This window comes from Stegodyphus dumicola, chromosome 4, assembly GCF_044657685.1.
Source record: "Stegodyphus dumicola isolate Sdum_Otavi_A_Nest chromosome 4, ASM4465768v1".
Classification (NCBI taxonomy): Eukaryota; Metazoa; Arthropoda; class Arachnida; order Araneae; family Eresidae; genus Stegodyphus; species Stegodyphus dumicola.
The window spans coordinates 131176929-131195545 of NC_140771.1; the positions used below are offsets into that span (position 1 = coordinate 131176929).

The 18617-nt window shown below is 30.7% G+C and overlaps 1 protein-coding gene across 4 annotated transcripts in view; it reads left to right on the forward strand.

Moving 5' to 3' along the window:
* LOC118204935 (DNA-dependent protein kinase catalytic subunit-like) overlaps positions 1 to 18617 on the forward strand; it is a 601004-nt gene that overhangs the window by 403283 nt on the left and 179104 nt on the right. For all 4 annotated transcript variants that reach the window (XM_085815460.1, XM_085815459.1, XM_085815458.1 and 1 more), the window contains 3 exons: positions 1379 to 1463; positions 2364 to 2484; positions 17533 to 17671. In XM_085815460.1, the coding sequence (XP_085671586.1) occupies positions 1379 to 1463; positions 2364 to 2484; positions 17533 to 17671 (345 nt within the window). The remainder of the gene's footprint in view (positions 1 to 1378; positions 1464 to 2363; positions 2485 to 17532; positions 17672 to 18617) is intronic.

Genomic DNA, 18617 nt, shown 5'->3' on the forward strand with positions numbered 1-18617 from the left:
TAATTTTAAGCAATTTTATGGCAATTTATATTTTTACAGTCTCATGTTCTGTTTTTAAGATTTTCTTTAACCACTTTGGTTTTTAATTTGTAGCCTTCATTCACATCTTCTCGGTTTTAGTAACCATTTTCCGGACATAGATATTGGTAGATCTTTATAATTTTTTAACTAAATTTATTTAATTTACATTCCGACCTTTAACTTCATTATCTATGTATATATATATATATATATATTTTATTTTTAAACTTCTGTTATTGTTCGTGATTTTCTCTTAGCAACCATTTTGTTAATTATTCTCTTAATTATATTCTATGTGGCTGGCTAATTTTCATCATTTAATTTTTTTTTAACCCCTCACTTAATAGTGTGCAATAAGATTGAGAAGATGGGGATCATAAATTCAGCATGTCTTCAATTAGTACTTATCTGAACTTTCATCATTCAGTTTCATTCTTGATATTAATAGACATAAGAAAAGTAATATTTAAGTGTTTCAATCTGCTGTGTAGTGGAAATTCTATTTTTGATAATGATAAAGTCTATCAAATAACTAAATACACTGCATATGCTTATTTTAGATTCCATGCCATGTGTAACCTTTAAGCATCCATTGATAATTTCTGAAACATTTTTTTTTTCTGCCCTTGTTGCTTTCAGCACCAAATTTTCTTAAGCTTATGATCTCCTCAATCAGTAATATAATGATATAAAAATCTGATGATAAAAATAATTAGTCAGCACAAATATTGTGTCATTTCTAAATCAAATGGATTGTGTCATTTCTAGATCATTCCATTTTGCATGGCCTGCGCAGCGTTGATGATGTAATAATTGGGAACTTAAACTTTTCTAAACTAAGCAAAAACTTTCCTCTTGGTGAGCTACCATATTGAAAAAATGTACCACTTTCAGCTTGAACTTATGATCTGTTTGGTCACTGTTTCATTGGGCTTGCTTCCTATCACAATAATATAAAAATATATAAATGTTCTTGAATAGGCACGGCTAGAGTGCCAAGTGAACTGTGGCCACAAATATCAATTGCAAATAAAAATCGAATTAAAAGTGCCTCGACTGTGAAGTTTTTTTAGATATTATGAAGTCAATATATTAGCATACTACGCAATGAAATTTCTTCCTCTTCAATATGGATCTACAATCTATCCTATATAGCTATTAGGCATGAGCACTGCTCTGTCTTTTTCTTGTTTTCATTATATATATATTTAATTATGAATTTAATATTATATATATATAATTATGAATTTAATATTATATATATATAATTATGAATTTAATAAATTATTGGTTCATATGTGCATTATGTATTTTGATAAAATTTAAATAGTAGTTATATGTCACTTACTCATTTCAGGAATCACTTAATCAGCTTCAAGACATCAAATACGATGCTGAACAAATCTTTATGGCTAGTAGGGGAAGTAATCAGCAAAGTATAGGTATGCTATCAAAATAAAATGTTTGAAAAACATTAGCTTAGTTAAGCATAGGGTTCATCTGTAAAAACATATATATGAGGGATTTCTAAGGCACATCTAGAATAAAGAAAAGAATTTCTGCATTTTTTACAACTGTTCTTTAAATTATATATGTATTGATTACTGTCAGATCTGTGAAGTAGGATGGCACAATTTTTCTCCATCTTACCTCTGTTCTTTCATTTATACTCTTGTCCTGACTACTTTCAGTTCTCTAATATTTTTTTAAATATATATAAAAAATATGTAAAAATCTGTTTTCCCCCCACACACCGTACCCTTCCAGCCTATTTTATAAATATATTGGTCCAAATCACATACACATATTTATATTATAAGTCACATTATGCATGGTTTAATAGTATAAAGATGCAGTTAAATCCTGTTTATCTGAACTAAAGGAGGTAAAGCCAGTTTGAATAATGCATAGAAATTGTTTCAGGCACTTAAAAGCACAAATAAATATATATTTACATATCTGAGTTATTTAAAGTAATGCAGAAACCTTCTATATGTATTTAAATACATTTTATAGTCTACTGTTAAAAGGAAAAACTACAATTATGAGTTATCTTCGTATTAGTTTCTTTTTGTAGTGCTTGTATGTACCTTTATGAATATTTGTTTGTTAAGCCATATTGAATATTCCTTTCCCATATACAGTGCTTTCACACTTCATTGGTATATAACAATAAAAAATTTCATTAAAAAAAGGTAATGACTCAATGATTACAGTGTTTTTTTTCTCCACCATTACAGTAAGTGGAATTTTAACTGTGCAGTTTTTCATTAGCTATGTGAATTGTAAGTTATTTTCAAGAAATCTTTTGTTCCTTATTTTGTAAACATTTACCTTTTTAGGCATCTTATTATTAGAATCGAAGCTTTCAAGAGGTTTTGATTCTGAGCCTGAATGCAAAAGAATGAAAAAAGAAAGAATGGGATTTAATGATGAAACTACTCATTGGATGAAGCTAGCTGAGTTAGTAATTTATATTTTCATCATAAAAGACCATAAAATTTATTTTTATCCCTTTTTTAAGACTTTTAAAACATACTATTCCCCTACCATTTTTATTTTTTTCATTAATTCAATTCTTCTGTGTGTATAACAATTATGTAGGTATAACTCTTTAATTTCATTTAATAAAATCAAACATTTATATAATAAATTATATGCTAGTTTTATTTAAAAAGATATAAGAAATTTATTTTGTTTCAGAATAATGAGTTTTTAACCCATAACAGGGGAGGTGAAAAAGTTGAACATAACAGGGAACGTGCGGTCTCAGAGACCACACATTATAATAAATTTTTAAAAATCATCTAATTAAAATATCATCATGATATTTCACTTAGATGTTCTTTGAACATTTTACTCTGAAAAGAAAATATGTTTTTACACTTTAAAGTGAAATTAAAGTTTTCCCAGAAAATTTCCCCATAGCCTTAAATTTTTCGATGAAAATTATATACTGCACTAAATTCTATAAAACTAAAAATAAGAATGCATCTATTTTGAATTAACTATTTTATCTATATTATTTAATATTTAAAGCAAATTTTAACCGAAGAAAATTGTATGTAGCACCATACAGAAAAATTTTGACAGTACCTGAAATATCAGTATCTCACTGATTTTCTGATAGTAAACAATTTAGTTTTCGTCTTCTTTAGCACAATCATTGCATAACTTTTGCATGCATTCCAAACAAACAGGGTGTTGGCAAGATAAACATAAATATGCTGTCTTTCTTTTCTTGCTTGGGGGGCACAGACGGCATGTTTTCCTTGATTTTAATTTTGCTTCTTTTGTGCACTGCTCCACTCCCTAGACTCAGCTTCTTTTCCTAAAATCCGCTTTATCGTCAGGCGCAATTCTCGATTTATTCTTGGATTTTTCACTCTCATGTATAGTAGTGGTTGGACTAATTCTCTCACTAATTCTTTCAAAAACACCATTCTGGTCATAACAGGGTTTTGTTTATACCCTTGGTGCAAAATGTATGCATTTACTGTACTCATATCTACTAACCGGTAGAAAAGAGCCATAGACCAAAGCGTTGTTCTCCTACTACAGGAATGGACAGAACATTTTTCATCTAAAGCATCAACACCACCTTTGGTTCTGTTATAAAAACCAATTATTTCAGGTTTCTGTGTTTCTAGTCTGTTTCTATTGAGTGATGCAATGATGACATCAAAACCACTGCTCGCCTTTTCTTTGGAACAAATGAAATCAAGGTTATGTCCTTAGTAAATCCATACAATGTTGAATTCTCTTTTCTTGACTTGCATGGAAGAAAATCTTTCAGAATTTCTTTTTTATTTTTTTTAACAGTTCCAACGTATGTCAGTCCATTTTCCAACAATTCTGTGGTAAGTTCTATGGAAGAAAACCAATTGTCTGCTGTTACATTCCAGTTCGTATTAAAAATTGGTTTGCTCAAACGCAGAACAGCTTGACTTGGTTTGCTGAATTTTTTCCAACTCTCTTCTACACTAATTCCATCAGAGTCTTTTCCACAATAAAAATATGCATTGTAAGCATAATTATTCCGGACATCAGTCAAACACATAACTTTTAATCCATATTTCACAGGCTTTTGGGGCATATACATTTTAAAGTGACACTTTCCTCTGAATCCAATGCAATTTCATCAATGCAGACGCAAGTGCCTAATGTGTACGCTTTCTGGGAGTTATAAATGAATAAATTCATCACTTCAGCAATAAGTGCTGCCATATGAAATTTCTTTCGTTCCTCCCTATCAACTGGGTTATCAAATCGCAAATTTGAAAGTAAAAATTTAAAACGTTTCATTGACATAACTGCACGAAAAATATTGCGGCGAGTTCCATCTGTGGCAAATAAACATTCAATATCTTCATGATTGGATTTGAAGACTGATGTGTAAATAAGTAAACCCAAAAGAGCTCTCAGTTCATCAACACAGGTGTAGTCAATTTCACCTTTAATCGGACCACATATATTTTTTTATTTTTCTTTCAATTTTTAGATTTGTCCATTTCACAATTATGCTTAAAAGTTCGTCAGTAAAAAGTAGTTGCCATACATTTTTGGGATCTGAATTATCAATTTTTCCGTAAGGTCTTAGTCCAGGAAGTCTTATGATATTGTGAGCTGGCCTTCTAACTTTTCGATTTGGTTCAACGGATGACCATTTGAACCGATTTTTTCCATAGTAGTATTTTACGGAATTAGTTGTTTCTAGATCAGAGAAATCATTTCTCTCTGCAGAAAATTCAGAGTCTGTTGAGTGGGCACTTTCGCAGAAATTTTCTTCAGTCATCTTCTTCACTAAAATCACTTCCAACTTCGTCTAGAATTTTTTTCAGTTCTTCTGCATAACGCGGATCAGAAGAATAAATGAATCTCCGCGGACCTAACTTCAGAGCCATGTGTTCACTACTGCCGAAAATTGTAACACTGAGAGGGAGGTGAGGTCTCACAGACCGCTTTAGAAGAATTTCAACAGATACACTTGCCAATGCATTCCTATAAGAAGGGGTCGGAAAGAAGGTGACGAAACGTGAAGCTAGGGGAAGAATCCATTCAATTGGACAAAGCATGCAATATGGGTGATGGGAGGAACATGTGGCACGGTCCGTCAGACCGCACGTCCCCTGTTACGGGTTAATTCTCCTTCCCCATCTTTTTTCCCATTTCCCTAATATATATATTTTTTTTTTTTTTTTTTTGGATGCAAAATTCTGCTAATTACAGATTCAACTAAAATTTCGTCTTAGCCTTTCCACTGTATTGAAACAAGCTGAGGATATTTCATTAAAATGTTATAGTTTAAGGTTTAATATTTTATTCTGTTATATAATTTTTTATATTTTATTTTCTATTTCTGTGAAATGTTTTGTGTAAACTGTTGCATAATATGATATAATTTTGTCCCATTATATCTTTCTCTTAGAAAAGACCTTAGAATCGAAATTTTCTATTCATGTTTGAAACCGAATTTTAATCAAGTCTGAAAGGACTAAACACAACACGCTATATATATTTAATTCTGAGGGTGATATTATTTATAACATTTTCACCATCTCAGCCCACAAATGCTGAAGGGATTTATATCTGGGAATAAAAGAAATATCTTATAGAATAGTTCCATTTTCACAGTGTGACATGAAGTACCACCACATGAAATTAAAATGTGACTTTGAAGCCAGAATGGCAATATTTTCTGGATTTAAAACCATACCATGGATATTCACCCTTCTGTTAATTAATTGATGATTGAGACATTGTGAAAACAGAAAAGAAAACTCCAAAGGAAACATAAATTTAATAACACAACAACCTTGAGTTTAGTATAGATTTATGTCAAGATCTCAAAAGATCTTAACATAAATCTACGTCAGACTCAAGGTTGTGTTACTAAATTTATGAGACATTGTCTCTGCAATGTAATACTTCAATTATATTATCTTAATTAATATTTTTCTTCTCATATTCTATTAACTGAAAAATTTCACTTTTCTTGTGATATTTGAAAACCTTCTAATTTGTAGCTTATCATCATCATGAAATGTAGTAGCTTGCTATAAACTATGCTAGTCATTTAAAAAATTATCTTCAGGCATCACCTCTCAGGACCTTGCAATGTGCCACATATCAGATTTTATACTTTGGTCATTAAAATTAAAAGCTAATGATAAAAAGTATGCTCACTGTGTTAATGTTGTAACCACAGTGCCTAATGCTGTAATTATTTATGTTAATTAAATACAATTGAATTTAATTACAAAATTCCACTTCTGTGCTTATGCTAATGCTGGAAATACACAAATTTGGTGATTGACAATGTGTTCCACAAGGGTCGCATGTTGGAATCACAGTTTATAGTGTTGTTTAAAGTGAATGGGGTTTCTGAGAGTGATCAGTATTGAGTAGTTATGGTTGAAAGGCATTATTTAAGTGAAAGTCAAAAGTGGCAAATAATTGGCAGAATCGAGTGAGGTGAAATACAAATGGAGGTAACCCAAGATTTGAGTATCCCTCAAAGTGCCATATCAAGAGTTTAGAGCCACTTTTTAAGCACTGGATCAGTTGATAGACAGCCTAGTCAAGAACAACCAAGAGCAACAGCTGCATCAGAAGACCATTTTCTATCATTGTCTGCTCTAAGAAACTGCTGAGAGATTTGATTTTAGGCCTTCAGGCTGCCACAGGAACTTGAATTAGCCATTCTATTGCTGCAGAAAGGCTTAACGAGGTTGGCCTGTATGAGTGAAAACGAATAGTTTGTGTCCCACTCGCTCCAGCTTCCAGAGGGGCTTATTTAAATTGATGCCATCGTCATGTTCAATGGTGCCAAGTCAACTGGGCCTGAGTAGTCCAGATATAGTCTGAACAGTGATTCTATGTGTGTTTGATCTAGAGAGAGGAAAGAAGATGCAACTTGCCTTTCCTTATCTATGAAATATCCTGTTTCAGGATCATGGTTTAATGGTTCAAGGAGGAATAGTGACTAATGGTTGCACCAAGCTACATATCTTTCAAGGAGGTTTTCTAACCACTCAGAGATATATGGACTAGGTACTAGAACATCAATTTATACTGTTTAGGAGTGCTCTTAGCCCAGAGTTTTTGCTAATGGATGACAATGCTTGGCCTTGAGCATATATGGTGTCAGAATACTTGCAGACATTCGATGGGATCAGCCAGCTTACTCACCCGACTTGAACCCACTTGAGCATGTGCCCCTTAAGGCGCCAAATTTTAGCATGTTAAATTCTTCCCCAGACATTCCAGAAGCTGAAAAGTGCACTTCTAGAGGAGTGGCATGCAATTTGACAAGTCTTGATCAACACTTTGGCAAAGTCCATGAAATCAAGGTGTGAGGTATGTATATCTGTCTAAGGTGATAATTTTTGAGGCCATTTTATAGAAAATTACACGTGAAGTGACTTAATTTTTCCATTATTTTCCAATTTCCATAAAGGTGGTTTTAATTTCAATATTTTGAAAATAACCAACTGCCAAACATTGTAATTTATGCTAACTAATGCTTTTGTACAAATTTCCATTAATAATTTTTCGTTAAGAATTGGTTACATTTTATTTGTCATTATCCTTTAATTTTGATGACCAGTGTATTAAAATGTATCTAGTATTCTTGGATGGTCATAGTTTGGCACTGATTTTGAAAAAGCTGCTGCCTATCTGCATTTCAGTGAGCTTGAAATGCTGGCTGAGTGATGGGTGTACAATTTTTAGGAAAGTGTAAAACAGAGACATTGTTATTAACTAAAACTATAATTTTAATTAGATTAATAATAATAGATGAAACAAACTAATGAGTTGCTTCAAATCAGAAAGTTAAAAAGAGAGAGTGCAATTTGCTATGGTAACTGAAATTTCATGAACTGAGTTCTTTCTCCCCTTCCCCCTACTACACCAACAAAAGAAAACCGGTATGAGCTACATCTGTCCAAACAAATATGTCTTGGGCCTTTACATATTGTTAGATCAGATAGAAAAGTGCTAACACCCCATAACCTTTCAAGAACTGAAAGTGTAGTTGCGGCTAATGGGAATAGAGCATAAATCAATATAGTGCCTTTAGCCACTGTATGATTCCCTAGCTAGCAGGTGTTTGAAAATGATATACAGGAATCTCTGTTACTCAGAAAAAAATTCCTTTTACAGCACACCTGATTTTTTTTTGGGGGGGGAGGGAGTATTTTATTCACCATTCGTAGGTTCTGCAAGTGGTCCTCCCTCCAAATTGCTTAGCAATCTAGATTGCTGTTACAGCTTATCTTTATGTAAGGAAAAAATGGCAAATGTGATTCCCTTCCTCTCTTTTCAGTTTTCTTTTCTTAAAATATTGGAGATTTTTGCCATGTATTTTCAATCTTGGCAATTGTATATCATTGGCCTGTTATTGGTTTACACACTGTTAGGCATCATTGTTTATGAGATGAACTCACATCAGGGTCACATATCTTTTATTTCTCAGTTAATTTGAGATTCATGTATTGAGCACTTTACCCTGCATACTATCAGTGGTTGCTAGATGTTGAAAGGCTGCCGAAGAGTTAACATTCAGTGTGGTTGATATTTTAATTTCATTTGATGTATATTTATTTCATTGTCTTTTAGTTCTGGAAGCTTCATGGATGAAGGATTATCATTATAGGTTTAATTTTAAAGACATTGCTTGATCAGAATTTTGTGAATCAATGAAGTACCTTGTGCTTACTATTTCCTAACTGTATACAGTCAACTCCCTATTTACTTGGGGTGGATTAACCAGGTTGCAGCTTAAATGGGGCCCCACTTAAAAAAAAGCACCCTGGTAAAAATATAGATGAAACAAACTATATATATATATATATATTATTGCAAGTATCATCAGTAGACATGCTATCAAGAGAGAGAGAGCAGACATTGATATGAAACTTTAATTGACAACTTTGTAGGCTTATTCCCCCTTCTCCCTTTTCTCTTTCCAACACATTTTTAGCAACCTGACTGTAGTTACAAATCCTTTCCTGTGTCCTGTCCTCCTTCCTTACTTAACCATCCTTATAACTGATAATAGACATGCTCTTAATTTGCCGATACCGTACTTAAAGAATTTCTAGTTGGCAAATAATTTTTGTACTTTCACTGAAACAGAAACTGCTGTTTATAGAACTTTCTTAAGCACTTTAAGAGAAAGTGCATATTTTACTTTTTTGTTGACAAGTAGTTGTGAATATCTGTAAGGGAAGTGTGTTATTGTTTTCATTCATCAGAAGCTTGAAACAGTTAGTAAAGTAGAAAATGAAGTAAGCATGAAATCAGTGTCTTTACAGTATGGAGCTGACAAGTAGACTATGTGTGATTTATTAGAGAAAAAGGATCAACTATTGCTGATTGTGTATGAACCTGATTCTGCCATGGGTATGAAGGGAAAGAAAACAATGAAAATGCTCAACCTTTGAGGGCTTAGGTGAAGTCATGCAAGAGTCGTTTAGTCACCAGAGAACCCAGAAAAACCCAATAAATGGACTGATTTCTGCATAAGAAGCTAAATATTTTTATCAGCAAATTGGATATGAGGGCAAATTCTGTGCATCATCAGGATGGCTTATGTGTTTCTAACAGTGCCATGGTATTCAAGAGCTTGAAGTACATAGTGAAATTTTGAGGAGTGATCAGAATGCAGTAAAAGACTTTTGAAGTGATTTTTAAAAACTTGATCAAGACTGAAAATTTGCTTCCAGAGCAAATATACAATGTTGATGAATCAGGGTTTTTTTGGAAATGCTTGCCAATAAAAACTCTTGTGTCTGAAAAAGAAAAGAATGCTTGTAGTTACAATATCAATAAGTCTTATCTGACAATAATGACGTTCTCTAACATGGTTGGAAACCACAAATTGAAACTGATTCTCATTGGAAAGGGGGGGGAACAAGGTCTTTTAAAGGCTAGGAAGCAACGAACTTACGAGTGCAGTATTTCAATCAGAAAAAGGGATCGATGAATAGAATTATATTTCAGCAGTGGTTTGATACAAAATTCGTATCTCGGGTGGCAGACTTTTTTAAATCACTGGGCACTCGTGAAAGAGCAGTGTCAGTTTAAGATAATGTGCCATCCCATCTAAGTAAATTGATATTAAAATTAAGAAATGGACAGGTTTTTTTTAAAGTACCACCTAACATGACAGCCATAATACTGCATCAGTCAAACAAAACTACTATTCTGCCGTGTTACGTTAATTGATCAAGGAAAATCATGATCTTAAAACCATTTTGAAAATTTTTTAAATTCTGAATGCTGTGTTCAAGAGTGCTGCTGCATGACAAATAGTTAAATCATTAATGCCTAATTAAATCTTGAAGAAAATTCTTCTGGACTTAGAAGAGCATGAAATTTTTTTAGGTTTTGATACAGACACAGAGGCATTACCACCTTATTTTGTTCTAATTGCAAACAGTTTGCCTGATGGTGAACATGTGGATGAAGAAAACATTTCTGAATGCTTTCTGAATGTGATTACAGCTTTCCCTCATTCGAAACTTGCACAGATGAGCAAATAGTTAGTTGTACAAAGGGAAAGGGAAGAAGTATCAAGTGATAGCAAAGGGGAGAAAGTTGGAGACAGGGAGCAGTCTGCTGATGATAAAGTCACACATGTAGCTGTGCTTTATCATGCTGAGTGCCTTGGAAGGGAAAGCAGATAGTCTGCTCACTGGACAAAATGACATTACACAAGATGAAGTCATTGATCTTAAAAAGAGCCAACTCAGCATAGAAACAGAAAGTTCTCACTGGCTTTTTTATGTGAATTTGAACTGTGGAAGTGATAAACTTTTTTTTGCATATTTTACTGTACTGTAATTTTTGTTTCTTCATAAAGTTGATTTGAAACCTTATTAAACTGCAGTTTTTAAAAGTACTGTTCAGATAAATTGCCTTGTAGCATTTTTCTTTTCATATTTATTTACTTGCTTTAGATTAATCATGATTTTGAGTTAACTATGCATATCCTCCCGTATATTACCTTGGTAAATCGGGAGTTGACTGTACTGCATTTATATTCTTTGCAGGCATTGGTGTTAGATATCTCAATATTTGTTCAAAGATAAATTGAAAACATTTGATCATGTGCCATGACTTACTTTTGCTGTTCTATGTTTTCTACTATTTGTAAGCATAATATTACACATTGAAGGTCTTATCTGCCTGAAATTTACATAATTGTGCATTTCATTTTCAATAGTAAGGGGAAAAAATGATTATTTGAACTAATGTGTTGCATATGTTAGAATACAGAGTTAGGTAGGAATATATAGCTGTTTATATTATTAAAACTTTTATATCTGTGGAGAAACATATAAAAATGCACTTAATTTCATTTGTTTAGTGAAGGTGTTAAGGTTTACTTTGGGGCTGTTAACTTTTAGACATTTTCACATGTGTACTGAAGCTTTTTTACAAATGAATCTTTAAAATATTATGTTAGGCCCTTTAAATATTATGTTAGGCCCAGAAGTAGGGATGGTTACAGATTTCAAAACCTGAAATTTAAAATAATTTCGTTATAAGATTAATGAGTTATGTAACTGGTTATTTCATTTCCAGATAACCAAGATTTATATTTTTGAAGGAACTTTTATCTTCATATTTGTCATTCTTGAGAGTAGGGTATTAACTTTCACAGATTTTTCACATTTTATTATTCACTATTTTTTAATTGTCTAAGCCAGTGGTTCTCAATTGGTGGTATGTGTACCACTGGTAGTATGCAAGAGAAAAATAGGTGATACGCAAAGAAACAAAGTATTTTAACTATTAAATTCAAAAATTAAATACCCCAACATTATGTTTAAGTTTTTTTCTCTAACACTTGTAGATTTTTGCCACTTGTAAATTATGCAATCTAAGCTTTGCTTAAGGTCAATAGCCACTCATAGATTTTAGCAAAATAATCAGTTTATATTTTCACAAAAATTCTTTTAGCCATAGACATAATAAAATTTGTCATAGATGTTGATTTTAAAAGGAGTAATAGATATGGATTTTATATTTAATAGGAAATAAAAAAAGTTTCTATAAAAATAATAGTATCTCATTAATTCTTTTTAAGTTATTCCATTTATTAGCATGTCTGCTCTTAATGCTGCCACCATTTCTGGACTCACATTGCTCTGTTTTCAATTAGAATCATTGTTTTGTGTCGATCTGCTGTCTCTAACAGCAGGTGTTTTATCTTCTTGTTGCTTGTATTCCTTACTTCTCTATGTGATTTAAGAATATCATCGTTTGTTTTTGAAGAGCTCTTAATGTATTGCGCATTTGAGTGTTTGTAAGAAATAATAGAACAAATCTAGATCTTCAAAATGCAAAAATGGCTAGGATTGACTAAGCAGAAAAGTGATGATTCACTGGTGAGAGATCCAGGACAAGCTACTAAGAGTAATGAAAAGAAAAATTATGTGTAGAAAATATTTATAGAAAATATAATGAAAGTTATTTATCATTTGGGTTTATTTGGAATGGAGATGAAATGGACTCTCAACATCAATGTGTTTGTGGTTACCTATTATTATCCAATAAAAGTACGGAACCGTTGTTTCTTAAAAGACATCTTGAATCTAAGCATGTTAATTTAAAGAATAAACCTGAAGAATATTTTAAGAGAAAATTATCGTAGTTAAAAAATAATAAATAAGTAACGAAAGGTTTTGTTACTTCAAATAAAAAGGCTTTGGAAGCTAGTTACCTTGTATGCCTATGAATTGCCAAAACTGGGCAGGCTCACACTATTGGAGAAAACCTTATATTACCAGCAGCTAAAGATATCATTTTAACATTATTCAATGAAACAGCGGTAATGAAGTTAATAATATTCCATTATCAAATAATACAAATATATTTATAGAAAATATAATGAAGTCGAGGAATTCATAAAACAGCAAATTCAATAAAAGAGACATTGTTTTCACACACACACTTTTTATTCAAAAAAAACATAGTATTTTTCACTGCAGTTAGATGAACGTACTGATGTAACAACCTTTGTTCAATTATTAGTTTACATACCTTTCAAAGAAGATAAACAATTTGCCAAAGAGTATTTATTTGTGAATATTTTTAATGTTAGAGCAATTGCAAATGAAATTTTCAAAATAATTGTCAATTTTCTGTTTGAGAATGATTGGAATAAGTGCATTGCCGTATGTAGTGATAAAGCTGAGGCTTTAACAGGAAAATATTCCGGTGTTGTTTCTCAAATAAATAAAGTCACACCTGAAACTAAATTTCCCTACTGCTCCATTCATTGTGAAGCTTTAGTAGCCAAAGCAATTCCCGAAAACCTGAAAATAATTTTGAATCAAGCTGTGAAAATTTTTAACTTTATTAAAACTGAGCTTTGAATTCAAGAATATTTACGATTTTCATGCCAAGAGATAGGCAGTGAATATGAAACGCTTTCATTACATTCCAAAGTAAGGTGGTTATGCATAGGCAAAATTTTAAATCATTCTTTGAATTTCATTTTCCTCTGTGATTCAATATTGCAAAAATGTTTATTTAGTTAATTATGGTTGGTGTGTTTAACATATTTAGCTGATATTTTTGGAAAGTTAAGTGAATTAAATTTAGGAGTGCAAGGATAAAATGTTAATTTGTTTACCATTAGAGGTAAAACAAATGCAATGATAAAAAAACTCGAGCTAATGATAAAAAAAATTGGATAATAATATTTCAAGCTTTTTATCACTTTTAGAAAGTTTTCTAACCGAAAATAGTTTAAAAATAAAAGATGATTTAGCATCCAACATTAAAAATCATTGTTTTTCATTGATAAATAATTTCAGCATGTATTTTTCTGAAGATTGTGAAAAGAAAATTGGATTATAAATCCATTTTGTTCAGATTTACCCAAAAATTTATATTGCAAAGAAAAAGAACAGTTAATGAAAAATTTCCTGCAATTGAAATCTAATGGATGTTTTCAAAAATAACATGCTTGATAACTTTTGGCTGAACAACAACAAAATAAATAAATAAATAAATAAAGGCATTTCAACTAAGGCTATATTTTTATTGCCATTTTGTGCAACTTATTTGTGTGAGCAAGGATTTTCTTCCATGTTATATTTGACAAATAAATACAGATTAAAATTAAAAGTGGATCTTAATTTACACTTAAAACTATGTGAAATAAGACCAGACATAAAGAAGTTAATCTCTCTGATACAGGCCCAAATTTAGCACTAAATTTTAGAATTAAAGTATTCTATTTTTAATTGTGATAATTAACATAGTAACAAATTTTTGATCCAATATTTTTTATGTCTGTCTATTTAATACAAATAGCCACTAGCTTGTGCAAATTCTCTCTCTCTATATATATTTAATATTTTGTTGAGTAAATGTAAAATAATCATTGTAAAGTACTGTAGTGGCACTAAAGTTTTTCAGTTTTTGTTTAGATGATACGCATTAGTCGAAAGGTTGAGAACCACTGGTCTAAACAAATCTGCCAGTCAGAATTTAAATGTTATAAAACATTAAATTCATCAGAAATATTATTTAGTTTTAATGTAAAGCTGCTAAACATTTGAACAGGTAACAGTACCTTCACCAGCATTATCAATAAAATACAATTTAGTTATTGATGATAAGTTTGTTACTGTGACAGTCTTTTTATGTTAAAATGTTATGTCACTGTTGTTTCTTTTTGATGCATGTTTGTTTTAAATTATTACTATGCTTTGCATCTTATTTCTATATGTTGTCTTATATTTAGTTTAGATTAATAAGCCCCTGAATTGTGCTGTAATGCTTTTTGTGTTAAAATTGCATTGATTAAATAGTATAATGCAGGGGGTTCTCAAACGTTTGACTAACACGTACCACCTAAGCAAAACTTGAAAAACTTTAGTATCACAACTACATTTTACAATGATTATTTTTCAATTTCTCAATAGAAATATTAAAAAATATGCATATTTTGCCAATTGCATAACCTATTGGCTATTGTATTAAACATGAACACATAAAGCAAATAGATTAAAAATGGCTTACCATTTTAATTATCAAAATTTAAGTTATTATGCTCTAATTCTAAATTTAGTGTAAAATTTGGGCCTGTTTAGGAGAGATGAAAATCTTTATCTCTGTTCTTATTTCACTTAGTTTTATCTGTAAATTAGGATCCACTTTTAATTTTGTTTTGTATTTATTTTTCAAATATAATGGCAGAAAATCCTTGTTCACACAAATAGGCTGTGCAAGAAAACAATGAAAATTTAATAGCTTTATTTGAAGTGCCTTTTTTCAGTTCAGCCAAAAGTGTGTTATCTTGGAAATCTTCAGTTAGAGTTTGATCACAGGAAATTTCTGTAAATTGTTCTCTTTCTTCAGGAGATAAAGTTTCAGGTATGTTTGAACAAAATACAATTCTAATTCAATTTCCATATTTATAATCCTCTGGAAAATACATCTTGAAATTATAATAAATTATTTATCAATGAAAAATAATGATTTTTATGATTTAATAATGTCTAAATTCTTTTGTTTTCAAATTATTTTTAGTTAAAAGACTTTCTAAAAGTGTTAAAAAGCTTAAAATATTATTATTCAATTCTTTGATTATTAGCTCGAGATTTTTTTATTTATCATGCATTCACTTTATTTCTAATTACAAATTAACAATTTATTCTTGTAATCCAAAATTTAAAATTTAATTAATAAACTTTTTAAAAATATTAGTTAAATGTGCTCAATGTGCAAACCATAATTCACTAAAAAAATTTTTTCAAATTCAAATTTTGAATCACAGAGGAAAATTTGAATTTCTGATCCAATTTCAAAACGATGATTTTAAACTTTTCTACTACCTTACTTAGGAATGTACCAAAAGAGTTTCATATTCACAGCCCATCTCTTAGCAAAAAATCACAAATATTTTTTAATTTAAAGCTTGGCTTTGAATAAAGTTAACAATTTTCGCATTTTGATTCAAGTCGATTTTCAGTTCTTGGAGATTTTTTTGCTTCACGATGAAAGGAGCAGTGAGTAATTTCAGCTTCAATTACTTTGAAAATTTTATTTGTAGTTCCTCTATCATGAAGAGATCCACAAAATAACTACTCTTCTACAATTTGTTTATCATCTTCGAAACACATGCAAACTAATAATTGAACAAATTTTGTTATATCAGTACTTTCATCCAACTGCAATGCGAAATACTCACTGTGTTTTATTTTTTGAACAAGTTTCTCATTTGATAACAGAATATTATTAAGTTCAGTATCTGTTTTTTTGTTAAATGATGTTAAAACTATATACCTTTAGCAGCTGGTAATATAAGGCTTCTTGCAATAGTGTGAGCCTGCCCACTCTTGGCAATTCCTATGCTTACTAGCTTCCAAACCTTTTCACTTCAAGTAACAAAACCTTTCATTATTTGTGTACTATTTTTGGACTCCAATAATTTCCTCCTAAAATATCCTTCAAATTTATCATTTGAATTGGCATGCTTAGATTAAAGATCTCATTTAAGAAATGTTGGTTTCATACTTTGATTGGATAATAGTTCACAGCAAACAACACATTGACGTTGAGGGTCCATTTCATCTCCATTCCAAGTAAAGCCAAATGATAAATAACTTTCATTAGGTTTTCTTTCCTTTTCAATATTCTTTGAGCTAGTATATTGTATTGAAGCCATCACCTGTGAATCGTCACTTTTCCTCTTAGTCAGTCCTAGCCATTTTTCTGTTTTGTAAATCTAAGTCTGTCTTCTTATCTTTTCATGAACATTTAAGCTTACAATATGTTAGAACTTCTTAAAAAATAAACACAATATTCTCAAATTGCGTAGAAAAGTAAGGAATGCAAAGCAAGAAAAATACAAAATATCTGCTGTTAGAGACAGCATATCAATGTAAGAAAATTATTCTAATCGAAAATAAAGCATTGTGGGTGCGAAAATGGTAGTGACATAAAGGGTAGACATGCTAATAAACCGATCAACTCTCAAAGAATTAATGATATACTATTATCTTGTTATAGAAACTTATTTCCTTTTAAATACAACATCCATTTGTATTACTGCTTTTAAAAACATCATTTATGACAAATTTATTTATGACAAATTTAGTTATGTCTTTTGTTGAAAAAGTAATTATAAAAAAAAAAAAAAAAAAAAAATATTTTGTTATGAGCAGGAAAAAAAAGGAGGGGATTATTTAAGACTATAAAGTGGTAACGACCTTGAACAAAGCTCAGACAGCATAAATTTACGAGTGTTAGAGGAAAAAAGTTAAACAGGATTTGGGGGTATTTAATTTTGCAATTTAATAGCTAAAAATACTTTGTTTCTTTGCGTACCACCTATTTTTTGCTTGCGTACCAACAGTAGTACATGTACCATCGGTTGAGAACTTCTGGTATGATGTATTTCTAAAATTTTTATATTTGTCAACTTTTGTTTGCATGAGGAAGACTTTGTTTTTAATACTTGTACATTTTTAATTTGTTTAGGTTATATAGATCAATAAATGATTATGACATAGTGAATGGCATTTTTTCTTTGACCATGGGTCATCGAGAAGAAAACAGGAAAGCCTTGCAGTATGAATCAGCTGGACAATTTTTTGATGCTGTTGTTCTGTATGACAAGGTATTTTATATTTATCAATTTTAATGCACTAACTGCAGTAATGTTGAATCATCCTTTTAATACGTTGTGCTTGGGAAAAGTGTGTTCCTTTGCTTGTTGTTGATGAATTGACCTTTTAAATAAATTAGAAAATTGCATAGTAATTTCATTAACTTAGCATTTCTTAACTTTTTTTAAGTGGAGACCACCTTTTATAGATTAGAATATTCTGCAGACCACCGTATTTTTATCCTCTTTGAAAGCAATTTATTTAGCATATGTTACTAATATTTTTAAAATACCATTAATTAAAATTAATTTAACATTGTATTGGTATTACATAATTAAGCTAATAGAAGCAAATTTATATTTTTTTAATAATTCAAGGGTATTAGAGTTTGAATAATCTTCATGTTAGTAACTAAGAATTAAATAAATGTGGGTGTTCCCATTAGTGAAATACAGGTAATCCTCGTATAATATGGTAGATAGGTTCCTAGAAAATGCCGTGTTGTATGAGACCCAGAGGTGATATAAAAAGGGAGGTTACGTTCCGAAAACTTATTAAAAACATTTTTTTAATTATACATAAATATGCATGTATGTACAACACAAAATTAAAAACGTTACATATTTTAATTTTATGCAACTTAAGTTTAATAAATTTCTTTGTCATTGCTCAGTATAATCAACAGAGAGCATTTTTTCATTGGAGTAAGACCGCTTTAACTTTCAGAATTTCTTTCTTCATTTAAAGTTCTGGCATTTTCTTCCCTCTTTAAAAAATTTGTAATTTTACTTTGCTTACTACTTCTTACTGGGTCATTTTAAATTTCTCGATATAGAGCTAGACAGTTTTGCAGCTCTCTTTTGAATTTTCGGCTTATTTCAGTGGAAGGGTCTGCACTCAAGAAAAATAACTCAAGATTTTAAGCTAAGCATAGGCCTTCTTTTAATTTTTTTAATG